The sequence below is a fragment of the Tyto alba genome, unplaced genomic scaffold, assembly GCF_018691265.1.
Source record: "Tyto alba isolate M040663 unplaced genomic scaffold, T.alba_DEE_v4.0 Super-Scaffold_33, whole genome shotgun sequence".
In the NCBI taxonomy this organism is placed as follows: Eukaryota; Metazoa; Chordata; class Aves; order Strigiformes; family Tytonidae; genus Tyto; species Tyto alba.
This window is the reverse complement of record NW_024881308.1, coordinates 14,019,908-14,037,942: the sequence shown is the minus strand read 5'-3', so window position 1 is coordinate 14,037,942 and position 18,035 is coordinate 14,019,908. Positions and strand designations below refer to the sequence as shown.

Genomic DNA, 18,035 nt, shown 5'->3' with positions numbered 1-18,035 from the left:
TTACAATCAGTGAGGTTAATTAATTATTACTTAGAAGTATGGATAAGGTGAGGTAATTGATAAAGCCAATCATAAAGCTCGAATTAAGAAGTGACCATTCTATGCACTTTTGAACCTTATGTAATAATGACTGCTACAAAAGCATATAAATATGTTGTACTTTGTACCTGTTGGCGAACATGTCTTTGGTGGAGCTACGCCCTGTGTTCCCCAGCGCCAGAATAAAGAAGCACCTGCTTATCTACTTTACGTAGGTGAGTTTTCTTTGCAAAAAGAAGAAAAACAAAATCAGTCAGCGTGCCGCATCTCCCCTCTCCACGCTATCTGTGAGGTGAGCTGTTAACATACACCCATGCTGTACACACAGGGCATTTCATCTTTGCGTATCAAATCGTTTGAAAGCTGGGACAAGTTTTTGCCATATATAATTACGTATGAAGCGCATCAGAGCAGTAGGGGAGAAGGTACAACTCAAAAAGAATCTCCCTTCATCCGCTGGTTCCATTCAAGAGTCTGTATCATAAGAAAAGTACCACCAACTTCATTTTCAGATAATATTTAACCTAAACAATTTTCAAGCATTCTGTATTACAAAACAAAATTATACAATTAATGGAAGAAGTCAAAATGCTGGCATCACTTTGTTTCCACATTAATACATAAAAATGGACAACACATTAAATAAACATTTTGTTATTAACAATTAGAAATATTAACACCAAAAATCATGTATAAATTAGGAAATAAATGTACAAACTATTTCCAAAGTGCTCTTTCAAATACATTATATACACAACATTCAAGAAATTCTTAATGTAAGACATTTCAGATTGATGTAATGTTGCTGCTTCATTTTAAGTGTTGTTCGTATTCTCTCAAAAGTATTTCAGCACTTTCAAAAACCACATAAAAGGCATATTTCCAAGCTGGCAAAGAGCAATATTGCATTCTTCAGGCTACCTGTAATATTAATCTGTTGTAAAGAAAACAATCTTACTTCCTTTCTGTTCCTTGCTATTTGAGAGTACTTATTTGTATGAAAACACCAGCAGGAAAGATGAAAGAAATGAGGACTGACTAAAAAAAGGTCTTCTATTTTATCAGTAATTAAAATTATTAATGTAGCAAGGGCAGTACTTGGACAACATTTAATAGTAAACTCTTTAGTTGTCCTGTTAAAGACTTTCCTCTACAAGGAAAAAAAGTATTGAATTGAGAGATTTTTATTTCCCATGTGGTCTTGGTTTTTCAAAATATAAAGTACTAGAACTCGAAATCCCATAAATATACCAGTTCAGAGAAAGAAAAGGAGAAAATCCTACAGAGGGTGTATTTACTCTAGATTGTAGATTTGCAGTTAATCTCGTATTAAAAAATGCTCATGGAGTATAGTCATCCTAGCCTTTTGCCTTAGAGAAGTTTGGACATGGTATTTCCTTCAGCACTTACATAAGCACTTTGTAAGTGCTTTTTTCAACATTTTATAAAAACATATAGAACTGAATAGAAGTGATTTACATTGTTCATACTGGCTTTTACATACCACTAGTTTTTATTTCTAAATTCTCCCTCTATAGGTATTCTCCCACTGGTTGACCCCATTAATAGTTCCCCTCTCTATATGCATAATATTGTTTCACAATTAAAGCTGAATTTAGTTGCTTATCTGAAATAAAGATGGATTTTTTTTTTCCCTTTTAGTTCTGAACTATTTCTGTCAAGCTACAAGAGAAAAATAAAAGTGATGATGAGCTGTAAGAACAACAGAGCAAACACTTGACAATATTTATGGTTATAATGCTTGCTGGAAAATCTGAGCAAGGCCAGTGAAAGGATCAGAAATAAAGAAGGATGCCAGCCACCTGCTTGCAAAATTTGGCATGAAAATGTATATACGAGTTATAAAATTTGGAGTAGTGTATTTAAGACTAGAGTTTTGCCAGATGTTTTTCTCAGCTAAGCACAATATGAAGCAATATTGATTGACGTGTAGTAGGCTGACACTGCAGATCTCAGAGCTCCCTTCTATTTTTCTTTCCACGGCAGAAATACCTTAGTTTACACGGGTATACAAAAGGTGCCTCTAGTGATTAACATTTCCGTGAATAGAGGTTTTTATCCTCTTCCTGTACCTTTTACAACAGAAATCTGGATTTACGCAGATTATGGAATTATAATACTTGGGTAGGTAGGTATTACAGAAGTTGCAGTTAATTTTATTTTTATCATATAGCATAGAACTGTCTTCACATAAGAAATGTATCCATTCCCTTATTCTTAAGAAGTAAAGGTAAGAGCCATGGATTTCAGAGGCTGGCAGGTGATCTTCAATGCATTCAGTTAAAAAAAGACCAGTAACCTACCACAGGATACCTCCCTGGACTGAGATATGACTGACTGGCTTTGTATTGAGCCAGACTGCAGAATAACCTGGCTGTTTTCCAGAGCGGGGCACAACTGTGATCAAATGATCCTAAAGCTATTTAGAAACATCAAGAATGGGGCGAGGGGGGGTAAATGAAAAACTTCTGCATTGTATCAACATACAGTACTATACACAGCACCAAATATCAAACCATTAAAGCATTGTCTTGTTACCAGTAGTGCACTGCTTCATATCCAGCATGAAATGAACACTGTTCACATACAGACGCTGCTTTGTGCTAAGGGGTAACCAACATATTACAATTAATCAAAACTGCCTGTACATCCAGTTCAAAAGATGGAGATACTGTTGAAATGAATCGGACACAGGACCGTATTGTTTTATTGCTGGTAATTTCCATATTGTCCCTATAAAAAAGAAATAAAAATGTTGGAGAATAATGTATCAGAGGTTTACAAACAGTGAGTTAGACAATTTCTTCTGGTCTATTGAATTCTGAAAGACCCACTGAAGTATCACCAATATGCCTGCACCAAATTATCAGATAGATTTATATGCGGAGCTAACGGCTAAATCTGCTTTTCATCGTGGAGATTTAGACAATTTACCTGCTCATAGCCATAAGGCCTCTGTTGCTGAGCGGATGGGCCTGTCTGAGAAGCTCTGTAACTCCCATATTGCTGCCCCTGTCCCTGTTGGTAGCTGGAATACTGTGAAGAGGCTCCTTGTGCAGGACCTGAGAAGACAGTGAAATCCATTACTAAGGCTTGATTTGCTGGGGGGAGTTCGTGGTTAACATTAATGTAAAACGTGATGGTAACTAAGCTCTCCGAGTATGAACTGTTGAGTAAATTTTGCTAGACTTTCCCTCTAGCTTTACACTAGAAAGTGTTAATACTAATAACGATCTAGTTGCAGCACCTGTAAACTTCAGGTTTTAAGCTTTGCTCAGGAAATTTGACAGGCTTTTAAGTGATCAGCCTCTCTGAATTCTGTATTGGCACAGCTCAATTATTACCTGTATGCAAGCTACCTGGACTTTATTTTAGTAACAACTGCACGTTTAACTTCCTATTTAATCTGGCTGTGTCACCGTTAGCACTGCTGACTAGGCAGACCCTAAGAAATCTCTTGCATATAGAGACACTTTTAAAAAACCTGTAAATCAGACACACAACTGCACAGGGATATTGATTTCCCTTCATTTGGGACAGTATATGCTGTGTATAAACTGCTATGTGCGCTTACTTTTTAGCATTATTGGTGGATTTTTATGAAAGAACCTATAAAAAGACAAAGCCAGATTTTAACATTGTAAACTGACTTCTGGGTTTCATTTCCCAGAATATATCTGATTTGGGTAGTCCAAACTATCTACTGCACTGAAGAGTTAAGTGTTAATAATTTAATTAACTTTTTAGGCATGTATGTTCTATTTCAAGGGCTCTTACATTTCTAAAATGGATTTGCTATTTATATCAACATCAATTTCTCAAGTTTTGTTATCATTGCCAGTTCAAGGTCAAGTACCATCACATTTGGGGGATGCACCAGAAATCCCTTGCATTGAAGCCAGGATTTAGATTATTCCAATCTCTCCGGCCCCTGTTTTTGTACTAAATAACGTGAAATGGTTTCTTTCTCCCAAAGACTGAGGATACATCCAAGTTGCCTCCAATTGGTCAGAAAACTCAACGATGGCTATCAAACTCAGATTCTTTTGATGGCAGTGGGGAGATCTGCCACTGGTGGCCTGAACAGTTCGAATGCCCTGCGCCAGCGCTAGCTGCGTGTTCAAAGCATTTCCACTTTTCTCCTTTTGCCTCTGTCCCTCACCAAGGAATAAAACCAGTATGATATTGCAAGAAATCTAAGTGAGGGAGTAGTGATTCTCTGGATTGTTGATGCTATTTTTCCATGTCAGCTGCAGCACTATTAGATGTGTAGGAGCCCTGAGGACCCAGGCAGTCACCTCCTGCCAACACTTAGCAGGAAGTCAACATGAGGCAAAACTGTATTTTCTAACTTCCTAACTTTCAGGAGAAAAGGATTCAGGGTGCTAACGTAACAGTACGGAATGCAGTGCTACACTGATGAATGTTACTGCCTAGAATCCCTTTTCAGGCTATGCTCTGGCTAGTTTTGGTATGTGGATCTCCAAGGTTAATCAAGGAAATAGTTCACAGCATATTTTAATTTAGGAATGGAGGTGTCATGGTGAAGTACTGCAAACATTTGACCAGTCAGTGACAGTTTTCCTACCGTATCCTTGCTGTTGTCCTGGATAACTTTGTTGATTTGGGTATTGCTGCTGGGAATATGTTTGCTGTTGTGCAGCTCCCTGTTGGTATCCTGCTTGCTGCTGGCTGTACTGAGAATTTCCTAAAGAGGGAAAAATGGAAATAGTTTGATTATAGATGAAGCAGGTATTCAACTGCACATGCAAATCATATGGAAAACAAAGGCGTAAGGAGCCTTTGTCTGGCACTCATAGACAAGTACTCTTTTCAGAAACAGATGATTGCATTTTGCCAATCAGGATGTGTGTTTCTTCAGTGATTTTTACTTCTTTTGAACAGAAGAGAGTTGTTTATTTATACTCATCACTAAACAAACAAACAAGCAAGCAACCTGTTCCCCAAAGGACTTTTTTTACCCCAGAAGTGTTTCAGAAGAAAAACACATAGTCACAAAGAAGGGTGCCAGGGTAAATAGACAGTTTCTCAAGAAGCCCTCCCACTGTATTTTCTTCTAGATAATGATGTTTATTCATACGTCCCAGAAAGACCACTTATCTAATTCTTACTGGTATTTTTTGAAATACTTATGATGGACATTCCATTTGCAGTATCCTGAAACAACAAAATGAACGGAGACTATACAGAAGACACTGCTTTTCCCAAATGCCACCTTGCTGTATCATAATTAGTATTTTGCAGTTAATTTAGATTGCAGGTATCTTCACAGTATCACTGAAATTTACTGACATACTACTGTCCTGGAATTAACCAACAGGCTTTCTTACTTTAGAGAAATTTTCACTTATGGCTGCCAATTTTGTCCAGCTCTGAACCCCATTTCTAACTGCAGCACATTCACTTACCTTTGTCAGCAAAAAGTTTTACTTTAATGCAGCCATTGTTACTTGCATTACATAAAATGTTTGTTAAACAGTTTTGCAAGTGTGGAGAATACTGATATTCTGGAAGTCTTTTCTCTTACTGCAAAAAAAGTACAATATCCATAGCTATAATTCCACCTGGCTCAGCTACAACTAAAGAACACTTTTCTGATGAGTATGAGGCTACGCACAAGTTGTTAGTGATCCCACAAGGTTGCACAGCATGATTGCCTCACAATGCAGTTACTGACATGATATTGTGTACACTGTCTGATACAGTCGTGGTATAAAAAATGCTATACATAGCTAAATTTTATTTCCTGGACACTCCTTAAGTACTAGCTAAGTAGAAGCTAGTGATGCAGAAATTTTACATTTTCATAAGCATTTCATTAGTATTTCAGGGGATTAGAACTCTGGTTTACAAAAATTGCCAATGTATTTTCCTACCTCCTTCATAATAGTGTTGTGTAGAGTCGTCAAATGACCTGTCATAGCTCTGCTCAGTATAGGATGACTGCTGATAGGCATAATCACCATGTCCTACAAGGAATTGCAAAGATTTATCAGATAATTGTTAATATAACTAGAGATATATTGTTGAATGATACATAGTGAAGCTGCTTATGCACAGAGATGAGGCTAAGAGGAAATACAGAGCACTCAGGAAGTCATACATGGCAAGGAGAGTCACACCTATGGATAAATCTCTTGCATTTACTAATCCAAACTTGGCTTTGTGCTGTTTTGAAGCAGTTTGGATAGCAGGATGCACTGATGCATATGTTTGTGGACCAGGCTCCCACGCCCTGGGATTAGAATTTTCTAGCATTTAAATTGGAAATGAATGGTAATGGGTTTGCCATGTCCTTGGATGTGGCAGTCGGGGTGGTCTACAGATTATCAGCCTTACAGCGACTACAGCTCAGAGGAATTACCATCTGGATAGTATTGCTGATTCATAGGTTCTGAGGAGCCTTGTCCATGACTGTACTGTTCGCTGTAATATTCTTCCTGACCCATGTACTGCTGTGAGGAACCTGCGAGGCAAAGACAAGAGAGAGCAAACTGAGACCGTAGAGTCCTAAGGGATGCTTTTTTCTCATCTTCTTTTTTTTTTTTAAGAAAATAGTGTTTACATCTGGATAAGTAAACAAGCTGTGTATGTTGAGAGCAGTTTCAATGATGTTTTGCTCACTGGAAGAAGGAAATAAATTTGTATTCTCAGAAAAAGCTGGTTGAAATTGAAATTACACAATGGTCTGTAACATATCCTAAAACCACTCACATCTGTGGCAATACTGAAAGTAATGGCTACGTTTTATCTACTAATCTGAGTTATTAGAAAGCACAGGAATGTATTCCACACTCAAGAACATAGAATTAAATATATTTTAATTAATGTATCAATTTATTTCTTAGCAAAATTCAGTTTATGTTAGAATCAGCCTAGAAACTTTATTACCTCTTAGAACTTTTTCCAGAAGATCTGAGAGCACAGTAGTTATCCTCTGGTGTTTTAATTTCCTTGGCCTAATTTTTCATACTAATTTTTGGCAAACTATATCTTCTTTGCAGAAATGTGTTCCTTGCTATCCGTGCCATGCTACGGCTGATCTGATACCATTTGAAAGAACTGAAAAGATTCCCACTGGCTTGAGTGAGCTGCATATCAAATTGTTCCTCTTTTCTTTAGAGATATATGATCCCTTCTGGCAGAATTATTTTCCTAAACACCTGAAATAATTAAATAGATAAACCCTGGAAGTAGATCAAAGTTCATCTGATTGTCACGATACTTCTACCATTCAAGATGTCCTGTGGTCGTAGATGGGATTCCTGTTCATAAATGTGACTTGGAAATTTTATTGACTGACCTACCCCACAGGATGGGCCGAATGTCATCAGTCTAATAAGAATTATATCAGTTAATTTTGTAACAGATGTTACCTTGCTGCGAAGCTCTGTAGGGGCCCATTGGTCGCTGCCCCATCATGCTGTTGCCTTGGTTGCTCTGACTCATCATGGCAATGGAGGACTGGCCCTGGTAGTGCTGGCTCCCTCCTTGTGCCGAGTTGTAATGTGACGTTGCGGCTTGCTGGTGCATCATGGAGACTACAACATACATGGAAAATACTGTTTTCTAAAAGGATGTGACAGTTCTCTCTTTAGTCTCTTTGGAAGCAAGTTAAAACCTTCAACTAACATGCATCCTGATAATTCTGTGAATTTTCCACAGGGGGAGATGTTTTCCTACTGCATGTATTTAGCTCTTCTGCACTGTAATCCAGAAAGGATGTTATTACATGGTCAGTTCTTGCCATTTGCTTTGGTCAGATATTTAAAAATACATCTAGCCTTGATTATTGTTAGTTTATTTAAAAGAATGCAATCGTTATTACAGTAGGATTAAAGAAAGAAGTAAGAACTGATACCTGTTCCTCTCTGCCTCCTGACTAATTCATTGCTGCATTTCTTTCCTGATCAACTCTTTCTTCTGCTTCCATCTTGCTATATACCTGATGATTATACAGTTTAAATAAACTGACCTTCTAGGATTTATTTGATTCCTAAATTTAATATTGAGCGAAAGAATTCTTAAGCATTGGGCATCCCATTCAATACTCAGTAGCAAACATTTTTACAAATTAATAATTCTGAGTTGTCTGCTAGTCTCTCTCTGCCCTGCAAGCAGTGTGAAGTATCAATAAAATAACAAAAATGGGGTAGTAATGTACAAACAGTAAATGTGCAATACTCTTTGGCAGGCTTTTTCAGCTAGGATAAAGGTGCTTCTCAGATCCCTCCCACGGTTGTGGGATTTGCTGCCAGGGGCTATCAGATAGTGCTGCTACACTTTTAGCTAACTCTCTTTTCCCCGGCTCAGTGCTAACCATAGCAAGTCAGTGTAAAATTAAAGCAAGTCTGAAACTGTTCTGACTTACACTGGTGACTGGCACCTCAAAATTCAGAGATGTCTTAAAGCTGTCTTTTCCTCTTGTATGTTTGTCTCTGTCTACAGAAAATATTTACAGAACAAATTCATCTGTGGTAAACCTCTGAGGTCACTGAAAAGTCAAGTTGGCCCAGAAGGAGGAAGAGGGAGTTTACCTGGATTAGACTGCATGTTGATGTTTGTTCGAGAGACATAATTGCCTATTGACCCCTGGCCTTGCATTGGCACATTCTGAGATGCAGGCACTGTATGGCTATAACCAGGCCCAGTTCCATGACTGCTGACAGTCATACTCAGAGAGGTCGTGGGCATAGTGTTCTGGCCTGACTGCTGCATAGACACGTGATTAGGACCTAGAAAAATTAAAGAGAGCAACAAGAAAATCTGTGCTATTATTGGCAACGTACAGTGAGCATTAAAGCCCTCGCGGCCTTTCTAAAATACCTTACGATAAGGCAAAACAAAACAAAAAAATCTTAATTAATAAAATTCCCTGTTACCTACAGACAAATTAAAACTGCCTACTGCACAGTTAGAGTGATCCTCCTCCTCCTGGCAGCCAAATCCAGGCTGTACAGAATTGCAGACAGGAAGAACAAAACCAGCAGCAATGCCCTACAAGCAGTTCCTCACAGGCAGAAGAATTAACAAATGCCAGTAATTTCAGATACTTCGGAAAATATATGGACTCTGGAAACATCCCAGCCTTCTGAAATTTGTCCTTTCCTGCTTCCCGTCCTGCTGGTGACTCTTTTTCCCCCTTCACACAGATGGTGACAGCGGGAAGGCACAGCAGTGGCTGATGAACACTTTGCACATGGGTGCATCCATCAGGTTCCTCTATAACCAACCGACCTTCTTAGCTGGGGCTTATGAAGTACCAAGGGACCCTCTCCTCAGAGGACAAGCCTGTCTCTCCCTTTCCTGAAGTCTGACTGAAAGTACCTCAGATTTTCAAAGATAAATTTTCCAAGTCATCATCACAATCCCTGTAGTTACGGTACTCCCTTTCCAACATCATTGTATGTAATCATCAGACTGCTCCAATTATATCCTGGGGTTGTGTCATCCCGATTACCTGGAAGTATGCTTAATTTTTTTTTAATTCAGTTGATGTTAGGTAACTAAAATTAGGGAAAATCTAGTTCTTATTTTTTGTTGTTTATTGCTGTAAATACTGTTATGAATGAGTTTTGGAAAGTTGTTTTCTTGTGCACTGTTACTATCTAAATTGTGATAGTGTGTATTGTTGTCTATCTAAATTCAGCTGTATTGTTGACAATCTAAATTAATTTAGGTAGAATGGAAGACATGGAGAATCCCTAGAAGAGACAGAATTATATTGTAAAGTTTAGAGAATGGTATTTCAATTCACAGTTATTAAGTGTATCTACAGCCTCTGAAAAACATGTCTAATTCTCGTAGTACAAACCAATGGTATGTATAGACATCAAAATGAGAGAATTTGCTGCAGATTATTATATTTTCCTCTGATGGAGAGATGCAGGCAGCATTTTTAGGAAGAGATAAAGAGAACCAGCTCTACTGAAACCAGTGGAGCCAGGTCAATATACCACTACAGAGATCTAGCCCTGTGTTTTGCTCCAGTTTTTGTGTGTTTTAAAGCTGATACTTCAACTTGTGCAACACAAGGCCAAATGGTGTTTGAATGGAGTTAGCAGTTGCTTTGAGTGAAGGATGGAATGAAGTAAGTGCTGGTAAACCTTGTCCTATTTGCATGGGAAAACTTAGAGAATCTTGGCCTTCTTTAAAGCAAAAAAAAAAAAAAGTTTTATCTAATTTGTGATTGTAAGGGAAAATACAAAATCATGACTAAAAGTGTTTAAAAAAAAACACTAAAACAATAAGATAAATATAAAGCACTCAACCTCTTTCATACCTTCATGAATCGAAGGCTGTTGGGTTTTCCTTTGAAAAGCCTTGTTCATGATTTCTGAACAGTTAAAATTCTCGGTTGGGCCCAATCCTGTCCGGAGGCAACTGAGTTTCACAGGTTGATTTATTGAATCTCATAGGTTTGCCTGCAGGGCTGTGGCACGAAGAACCACTGACTTGTGGATGGTAAATTACCTGACTTCTCAGTGGGTTGTTTTTAAGCCTGTCCCCACCAACAGAATTATCGTTACAATTGACCTAGCTGCCACTACACGGAGTTATCATGTATGTAGGGAATTACCTAGTTACTGTCCTGTAGAGGTGAAGTCCTGACTGAGGACAATAAAGAAGAATAAAATGTAGTAGCTTCTATGGCTTCTTCCCTTCTCTTCCCTGTCTTTCAGTGCTGTGCCTGTTCATTACAGACTTTCATCTCTATTGCCATTAGATGACAAATTTTCACAAGCACTAGAGCCCATATATTTGAATTCTTTGCGCATATTTATTCCTAATTTCCAAAAAATGCTGTCCAACGACTGTTCACTGATGCAAAGTAACTCCTCTGTCTCAAAGTCTATCTACACACCAGGACTGCCCTCTCACATAGCACCGCTGGGCTAACTGGACTGCAGCTGGCACCGAGGCAGCAGCAGCAGCCTGGCAGCCAAGGGGGGTGTCCCCGAGGCCAGGGCTGTGAGGGTCCCATTCTCGCAGCAGCGCACACGCCGCTGCCGTTACCTCGGCTATCTGGAAGAGGCAAGCTACAGCATTCTCACTCGCACCTTTGTTTGAAGTGTGGCTATGTCCTCAGCCTGGTTTCCAGGGGGCTGGTATTTTCACGATAAAAAAGCTGGCACTGCCCAGGTGAGAGAGTCTCAGTGGCTGGGCAGAGAGGGAACTACCTCGAGACCCCCCCAGCGCAGGCTGGGTTTTGGTACTGGGTCGGGGCAACACGAGGTAAACTGCCCTGGCTGCTTCTGTTCTGCGATGCCTCGAGTCTTCAGGACTGCCAGTCTGGTTCTTGCAGCCAGCACTAAATTGCTATAGAGAACTGGAGGGTGGGGGGCAACTAAGAAAAGCCAGCAACAATTACCATTGAATACACAGAATTTTAGGAACACAAAGCAATGTTTTCATTGACTTATAATACTTATACTAGGTAATAAATCTTTCAAAAAGGACCAGATAAATTTAGTAAGTTCTGTAACTGTTTAAAGCAGGTACCTCACCCATTAGTTTAAAAGGTACTATCAGCTTGATGCACAAAGCAAAACAAATAGACAAAGTGTATTATCTTGTTCATATGAAATGTCTGTGCAAACTTTTTGGCTCTGTAGTACAATCTCTGCAAGCTTCTGTACAGGACCAGGAATGATGCAACATCAAATTATTTTTTAAGAAGGTATGTATCCTGGGAAGTCTCTGCAATCTGAACGCTTGGTTGTGTGGTTAGTCATGCAAACAATTCCATTTTACTCTGGCCAACACCACCACTTTCAAGAGAAAAATACCATAATATATAATTTATCTTACTAAAAACTTGGATGCATCTTGGTGATTTTCATTATGCATTTTTTAAAAAAATGTTTTTAATTTCCCCTATAGAAATACTAAGCAGACTGGAGTCCTTGCAGAAGCCAACATCGTTACCGACTGTAGCCATTTTGTGATGATTTCAGCATGTGCCTGAAATCCCCATATGCCTGAAAGGTGAGTTAGGAGAGGTCTTTTACAGCTCTGTAAGTATATTCTGCATTAATGATTTTGTTGCCAAGCAACAGCAAAGCAGCACAAAGGGGACCGAAGCTCACCATTGCTAATCTGACTCTGCATGAGGGAGGAAGGAGGAAGGCCCGTCCCAATTGCATCGCTGAGATTGCTCTGTGAATGGAGAGATTGGTTGGATGCACTCTGAGTCATTCCTCCTGGGCCCAAGTTTATGTTTTGCGTTGGTGGCTGCAAATAACAAGGAGAAGAAGCAAATTTTTGGTTAGGTTTTTAATTAGAAAAATAATAACCCCCAAATTAGCCTATGACTAAAAACTGCCTCAGCTAAATATGTGCTTCCTTCACATTTGGGGCTTGCTTGAGTAAACCTTTCTTCATTTGACTACAATGTGTGAATGACATTCAGCATGATACAGGGAAGCTGGCAGGCAGCACAGCGAAGATCTTCAAATTGTGTTTATAATAGAATCTGGCTTCAGTGCCCATTCTTCTGTACTGACATGAATTTCATATTCTGCTAGTCAGAACATAACTGCTGAGGGGATATGCATTAGCAAAGATGACACAGAATTGTGTTGACAAACTGACCTTTGTCAAGCATAAAGCTATGCTGTAGTTTCTGTTACGTGTGATACCTCCAGAATCAACCCATGTAGCAAGAAGAACATAATGTTTACAGACAAACCAATGCCCAAATGCTGAATTAGATTTTTGATATAAAAGAGTGGCATTTTTTTCCTGAGTAAAGAATACGGTAAAAATAGGTAAAGAATAATGAATCTGGAACAAATGGAGCCTGTTCATATCTACCACCACACCATTTACAGTATATGGAACTTGAGCTACCGAGACAGAGATTAACACAAATGTCTCAAAGAATGTGTTTTAAACACAGTAAAAATAACTTTTGATTTGTTTAGTGATCTACTTGACCACTTCAAAACTTTTAGCTGGAAAAATACTAAGAAATGGTTTATTTAGTGATCAGTAACAGAATCAAAGAACATTTCCCTCTGGCATAGTAAATGTATCTGATGCTAGCACTGGTACTTACAGCAGGAAGCAAGGACTGCATATTCTGGTTAGAATCTGCTATTGTTGCCAAGTAAACCAGGTTTCTGTGCAAGATTTGTTGGTATCTACAGAATAAGGAGTAAAGCTTATTTGGAAAGGGTTAACAATACAGAAAATTCCAAGCTGCTTTTTTTTTTTTTTTTTTTTTTTTGCTATTTGCAAACTATTAGTTAAATTACATTAGCCCACTTTTCATCTGTCATAATAAATAGCAATAGTAATGACCTATATCTGCGCTGTCATGCTTTTTATCAAGGATCAGTGTGTTAAACACCTCTCTTACAAATGGGTAAATCAACTTCTTTAGCAAATGTATCTTTTTGAGATATTTTTTTGAAAATACAGCTTTCTGCATTTGGCCCATAACTTGACCTTTCATGGGGCAGACTGGCTATTCTTCCCAGCTGAGATTTAACACAGAAAGTTTACAAAAGCATTTTGATTTCAAGATTAGTAAGACTAAGCAGTGACACAAACTGGTATATGTACGTGCATATTGTTTTAGCCCTAGATAACCACACTGCTGCTCCTTAACATTTAATTACTGATGAAAATGTGTTAACTTTGTGCCTGATTCTATTTGTATTTAATGAATCTTCATAGAACACGTGATCTATTAATCACAATTGTTTACAAATATTGCAAATACATTATCTGTTAGAAATAGTGTAAATACTCAAATACTTTGGGAAAAAAGTCTCTGTTCCAAAAACAATATACATGCCTTAATAGAAGTGAATTTAAAAGAAAATAGTCCAAGTATTTTCTCAGTGATCATAGTACTGTTCTTGAGAAAAAGTACACCAAAAATTTCTAACATACTCCAAAACTCGTAATACTCACTGAGTACATTCTGCAGTTTTCCCCTTGCTCTGATAATCCATAATACATTGTATTAGGTGGTGATTTTCATCTAGCATCTGCACAAAAGAAATACGATCAAAACCTGTTACTATGAGACACATATTGAAATCCTGTGTTTTTGTGATGCTCCACATTCACCCTTCTTGGCAGCGGATGGCGGTTTGTGCAGTTTTGTGGCCTTGGGATACTATGACGTACCTACATGTGACTTTATTGAGACACAAGATTGTGCTTTTCAAATCATTCATTTATGACGTTATCTTTAAAGGAGTTAGTCGAAATACCCAGCACAGAAGAATTAATAGTTACCTTTTTTGCTCCTTAAGATTTTTACGCTCAAGAAGGAAACCACTTTCTCTATGAAATCCCTCTGCCTCATTCTAAAATATCACCCAACCCTTTCCAAAACTTCAGGTTTTACTAACATGCCTACTTTCAGATAAGAATCATACTTTCAAACAATTGAAACCTACTAGTTTTCCTGCACAGGACTAGCGTGTGCAGACTAGTGAACTTGAAGTATAAAATTTGCATTACTGGGTCTACTGAAGCCACATTTAAGAGAATTACATCCCCATATGTCCTTTGGGGTAGCTCAGTCCTAATACAGGGAGGATTTAAAATGAAAACACAGAGTAAATATATATCAGTTATTTTATGTGTATCAGTGGCTGCTAGCTTAGCTTCACTGAGGAAACTCTACTGACTGACTTGTTCCAAGAAGGTCAGAGCTGCTGGACAAAATGACCACTGACTTTTATTTAATGAACGTGTAATACAACTAAAAGCTTAAAATATCCTTTGGTGTGTTTTAAAATTTCAAATACAATAGTTTGTCTCTTTCCCCCAGCTTTCTTGTGAGCGTGGCAAGCTTTCTGCTGGTGAATGAACAGAAAAATAACAACAGTATTTACAAATTTAGATCTGCCTCTGGCAAAAACTCACTACACAATACAGATTGTAGGTACTGCTGCTGTTAAGGGCTCGCGAGATTGGGCCTTTGAACCACCATGTCATCAGGATAGAAGGACTCTTGAGGAAAGAATAACATGTTTTCGTATGAGTTAAGTGTGAATTAATCCGGGTGGGTGTGTGTTCTGATCAGAACAACTTCTCGACCCATTCGGTTGCACAGGGCTTGATTACAGGAAAACGAGCAGAAGAGTCTTCCCGATGCACTCGCCATCTAGCTAGTCCCTTAGAAGACTCGCCTTGTCCTGCGTCCTGCTTGTAATCTGTCAGTTGGCCTTAACTTTCCTGGGCACCCTTGTCCATCACGGGCGGTGACTGCCGGACCTTGCTGCGATCCCCCGTGGCTCGAGCCGCCGAGGCTCGGGGAGCAGAGGCGTTGCTGCGGCCAGCCGCGGGTCGGCAGGCTGCTCTCGCGCCCTGGCAGCCATCGGCAGGACCGTGTCAGTCCAGGATCCATCCTCCTCCTGCACGCGTGCCCGGGCTCACATGGCAACCCGGGTGCAGCATGTCATTTTAAGAGAAAATACTCCTGCCTGACTCACCGTGCGGCTCTTTGTTTCATGCTCTCTACTCATCGCTGTAGAAAATTCTCACCTGTGTCAATGGAAATTCTGTATATAGAATTAGCAAAGAATATAAACCTGTCCTTTTCAGTTTCCACAACAGGTATCACTGACAACATTTCCACATTCAGTTAAGATAGGTTTTCAACAGAAAAAGTCCAAGCGACATGACAGGTATCTTCATCAGAAAAAGGTTACACTTCTACAGTTACCCGAAGAACATTTCGCTTACTGAAAAAGGAATCGGGAATAGCTCTTTTCCTAACTTACTAGGAAAAAAGAACCGAGTTCTCATCTTCATTACACAGAAGAAACTGAAATTTGCTGCCCTACAAATGCTATTTGATGAACTATTTTAAAGCACCACCATCACTCCTCTCCTGCTAAAAACTAACTTCCTCCATGTGAAATCTATTTTAGGAATAGTTGGTGCTGGAATAGTAACAGCTTTGAAAGACTATTAAAATTGAGTTGTTAATAAACTGCTTATATATTATGAGTGAAAATAATATTTTTCAATGAAATCAGTATGTGTTCTTAAAAGCTCACTTTGACGAGGATTTTTTGAGTTCCTAGCCCAGAACCTGCTCCTTCTCTCCCGGCCCCGTTTCCATACTTGACTATAAAGCCCATCCGGTTACTGGGCCTGCAAGTCTCTTCCTCAGCACCACCACTCGTCAAAGAAAATCACTGCCAACAGCCCAACATGGATGAACAGTCTTGAAGTAACATGCCAACCAATGTGCCCAAGATGGGAAATGTTTTTACACATCCTTTGTAAAGAAATAACATTTTGAAGCTTCCATAAAGTTTATGAACATGCAAAAAAAGAAAGGGCTTGAAAATCGAACTGAAGATACTGTGGCTGGCCTCTGTGGATACAGTCATCAGTTTTAAGTACAAACTATTTGAATTATGAAATTCTGTCCTAACCCCAACCCATCTGGAGGTTAGAGAAAACCTCATCCACTGAGTCTGAAATATTTCAGTATTTAATATTAATCAGTTCACAATACCAGATGTGCTGCAAGAGCTACCCAAAATGGGATTAGTTTCCAAATAGTCTCCTGAGATTCAGCCATCTCTTCAGTTGCTCTTGTGGCAGTTTGTTCTGCCTTTATCTCTGTTCTGTCCCAGTCTTCCACTGAGATTTTTTTTTTTTTCCCTGGAAGTCAGAAATTGGCACCAGATAACGGTTTGGCTGCAGAAGCTGCTGACGATCGGTTAATTGCTGCTGGAGCGATGGCATTTCTTCACTGGCCACTGTTCAGGAGTGGACCCCCCCGAACAGACACACCTCGCTCCCACCGCGCTCCGCACGAACAGGACCCCTGCGCCGCGGGGAGCGCGCCAGAAACCCAGCAGAAGTACAAATGACAAATAGCGGTCAAAGTAAAACCATGCATGTTCTTTATTGACATTTCCAGCCTCCTCCTTGCTGGCCGTTCCTTTCTGCGGGAGGAAGGGGTGCCAGGCGTGTGTGCACGGTCCCCGCCGTCAATCCCGTGAAATAGGCAACAATAACTTCCCAACTAGGAGCCCTCTTGCACTGGCCTCCGCCTGAGACCCACGCGGAGATCTCCTCCCCAGAGAAAATCTTTCAAAACCTTTGTTTGTCGTTAAACATCAATAAGCCCATCACAAATCATAATAGTGATACAATATGAAAATAGACCAGTGATCGGTGCTCCCTCTGTCTTCTGAGAGATTAAAATTCTGCATCCAAATACAAAAGAAAAACCCTTGCAAATTCAATATTTTATTTTAATTCATTTTCTGAGTTTTTTTTTCTTTTTTTTTTTTTGGGGGGGGGGGGCAGAAGCTGACATACCATCAGAAAGGAATCGTCTATTTGCAGATTTTATCGCTATTTCCCATTGTATTATTGGCAGCTTTTTTCCCCTTTGCAAGCAGCAGAGATAACGTGCCATCCCAATTTTATTCCCTAGGTCCTTCTCTCGCTCTCTCTTTGCGGTGATCTGAACACCTTTGCTTTGTTCCACCTCCTCCTCCTCCTCCTTCCCCCACCTCTCTCTCCAGCTGTCCATCTCTGCAGCCCTCGCGAATTCACTCGTTTTCCTGATCGCCCTAGAAATAAACCTCCTTCCTCAGCTACAGGAGCATGGCTGGAATAAATGTCTAAAATTGTCTGTATAAAAGCATGCTTTTTTACCTTCTGGATAGTTTGCTGGGTGACCTCCCCTTTGCCTCTTGGGCGAGCAGAAGCAAAGGCAACCGACATGGTGGGGTTTTTTTTTACGGGTCTATAATATATCGGTTCCAGGCTCTAATAATATTGTTATTATCTGGCTGCTATTGCCGTGCAACGATTCTCCGCAGTGCACGGGGAGGGGAGCCGGCGCAGATGGTACGCTCTGCGCCCCGCAACGAGCCGCGGGCACCGCTCCGCCGCCCGGCCACGCACCGCCCCCGGCCCGCCGCCCGCTCCGCCGGCCCGGGGCGGGGGGGCGGCGG

At 39.8% G+C, this 18,035-nt stretch overlaps 1 protein-coding gene across 1 annotated transcript; it reads right to left on the bottom strand.

Annotated features, from left to right (window-relative positions):
• Positions 1 to 542: 542 nt before the first annotated feature.
• Positions 543 to 18,002, bottom strand: SS18L1 (SS18L1 subunit of BAF chromatin remodeling complex). Its single transcript, XM_009964882.3, has 11 exons — positions 17,734 to 18,002; positions 14,005 to 14,081; positions 13,142 to 13,226; positions 12,171 to 12,315; positions 8,619 to 8,816; positions 7,458 to 7,622; positions 6,446 to 6,547; positions 5,958 to 6,050; positions 4,649 to 4,768; positions 2,995 to 3,122; positions 543 to 2,793 (listed from the first exon to the last, which is right to left on the bottom strand). Exons 1-11 carry the CDS (start codon positions 17,800 to 17,802, stop codon positions 2,767 to 2,769), a joined length of 1,209 nt encoding a protein of 402 aa, XP_009963184.1. The 5' UTR covers positions 17,803 to 18,002; the 3' UTR covers positions 543 to 2,766.
• Positions 18,003 to 18,035: the final 33 nt, after the last annotated feature.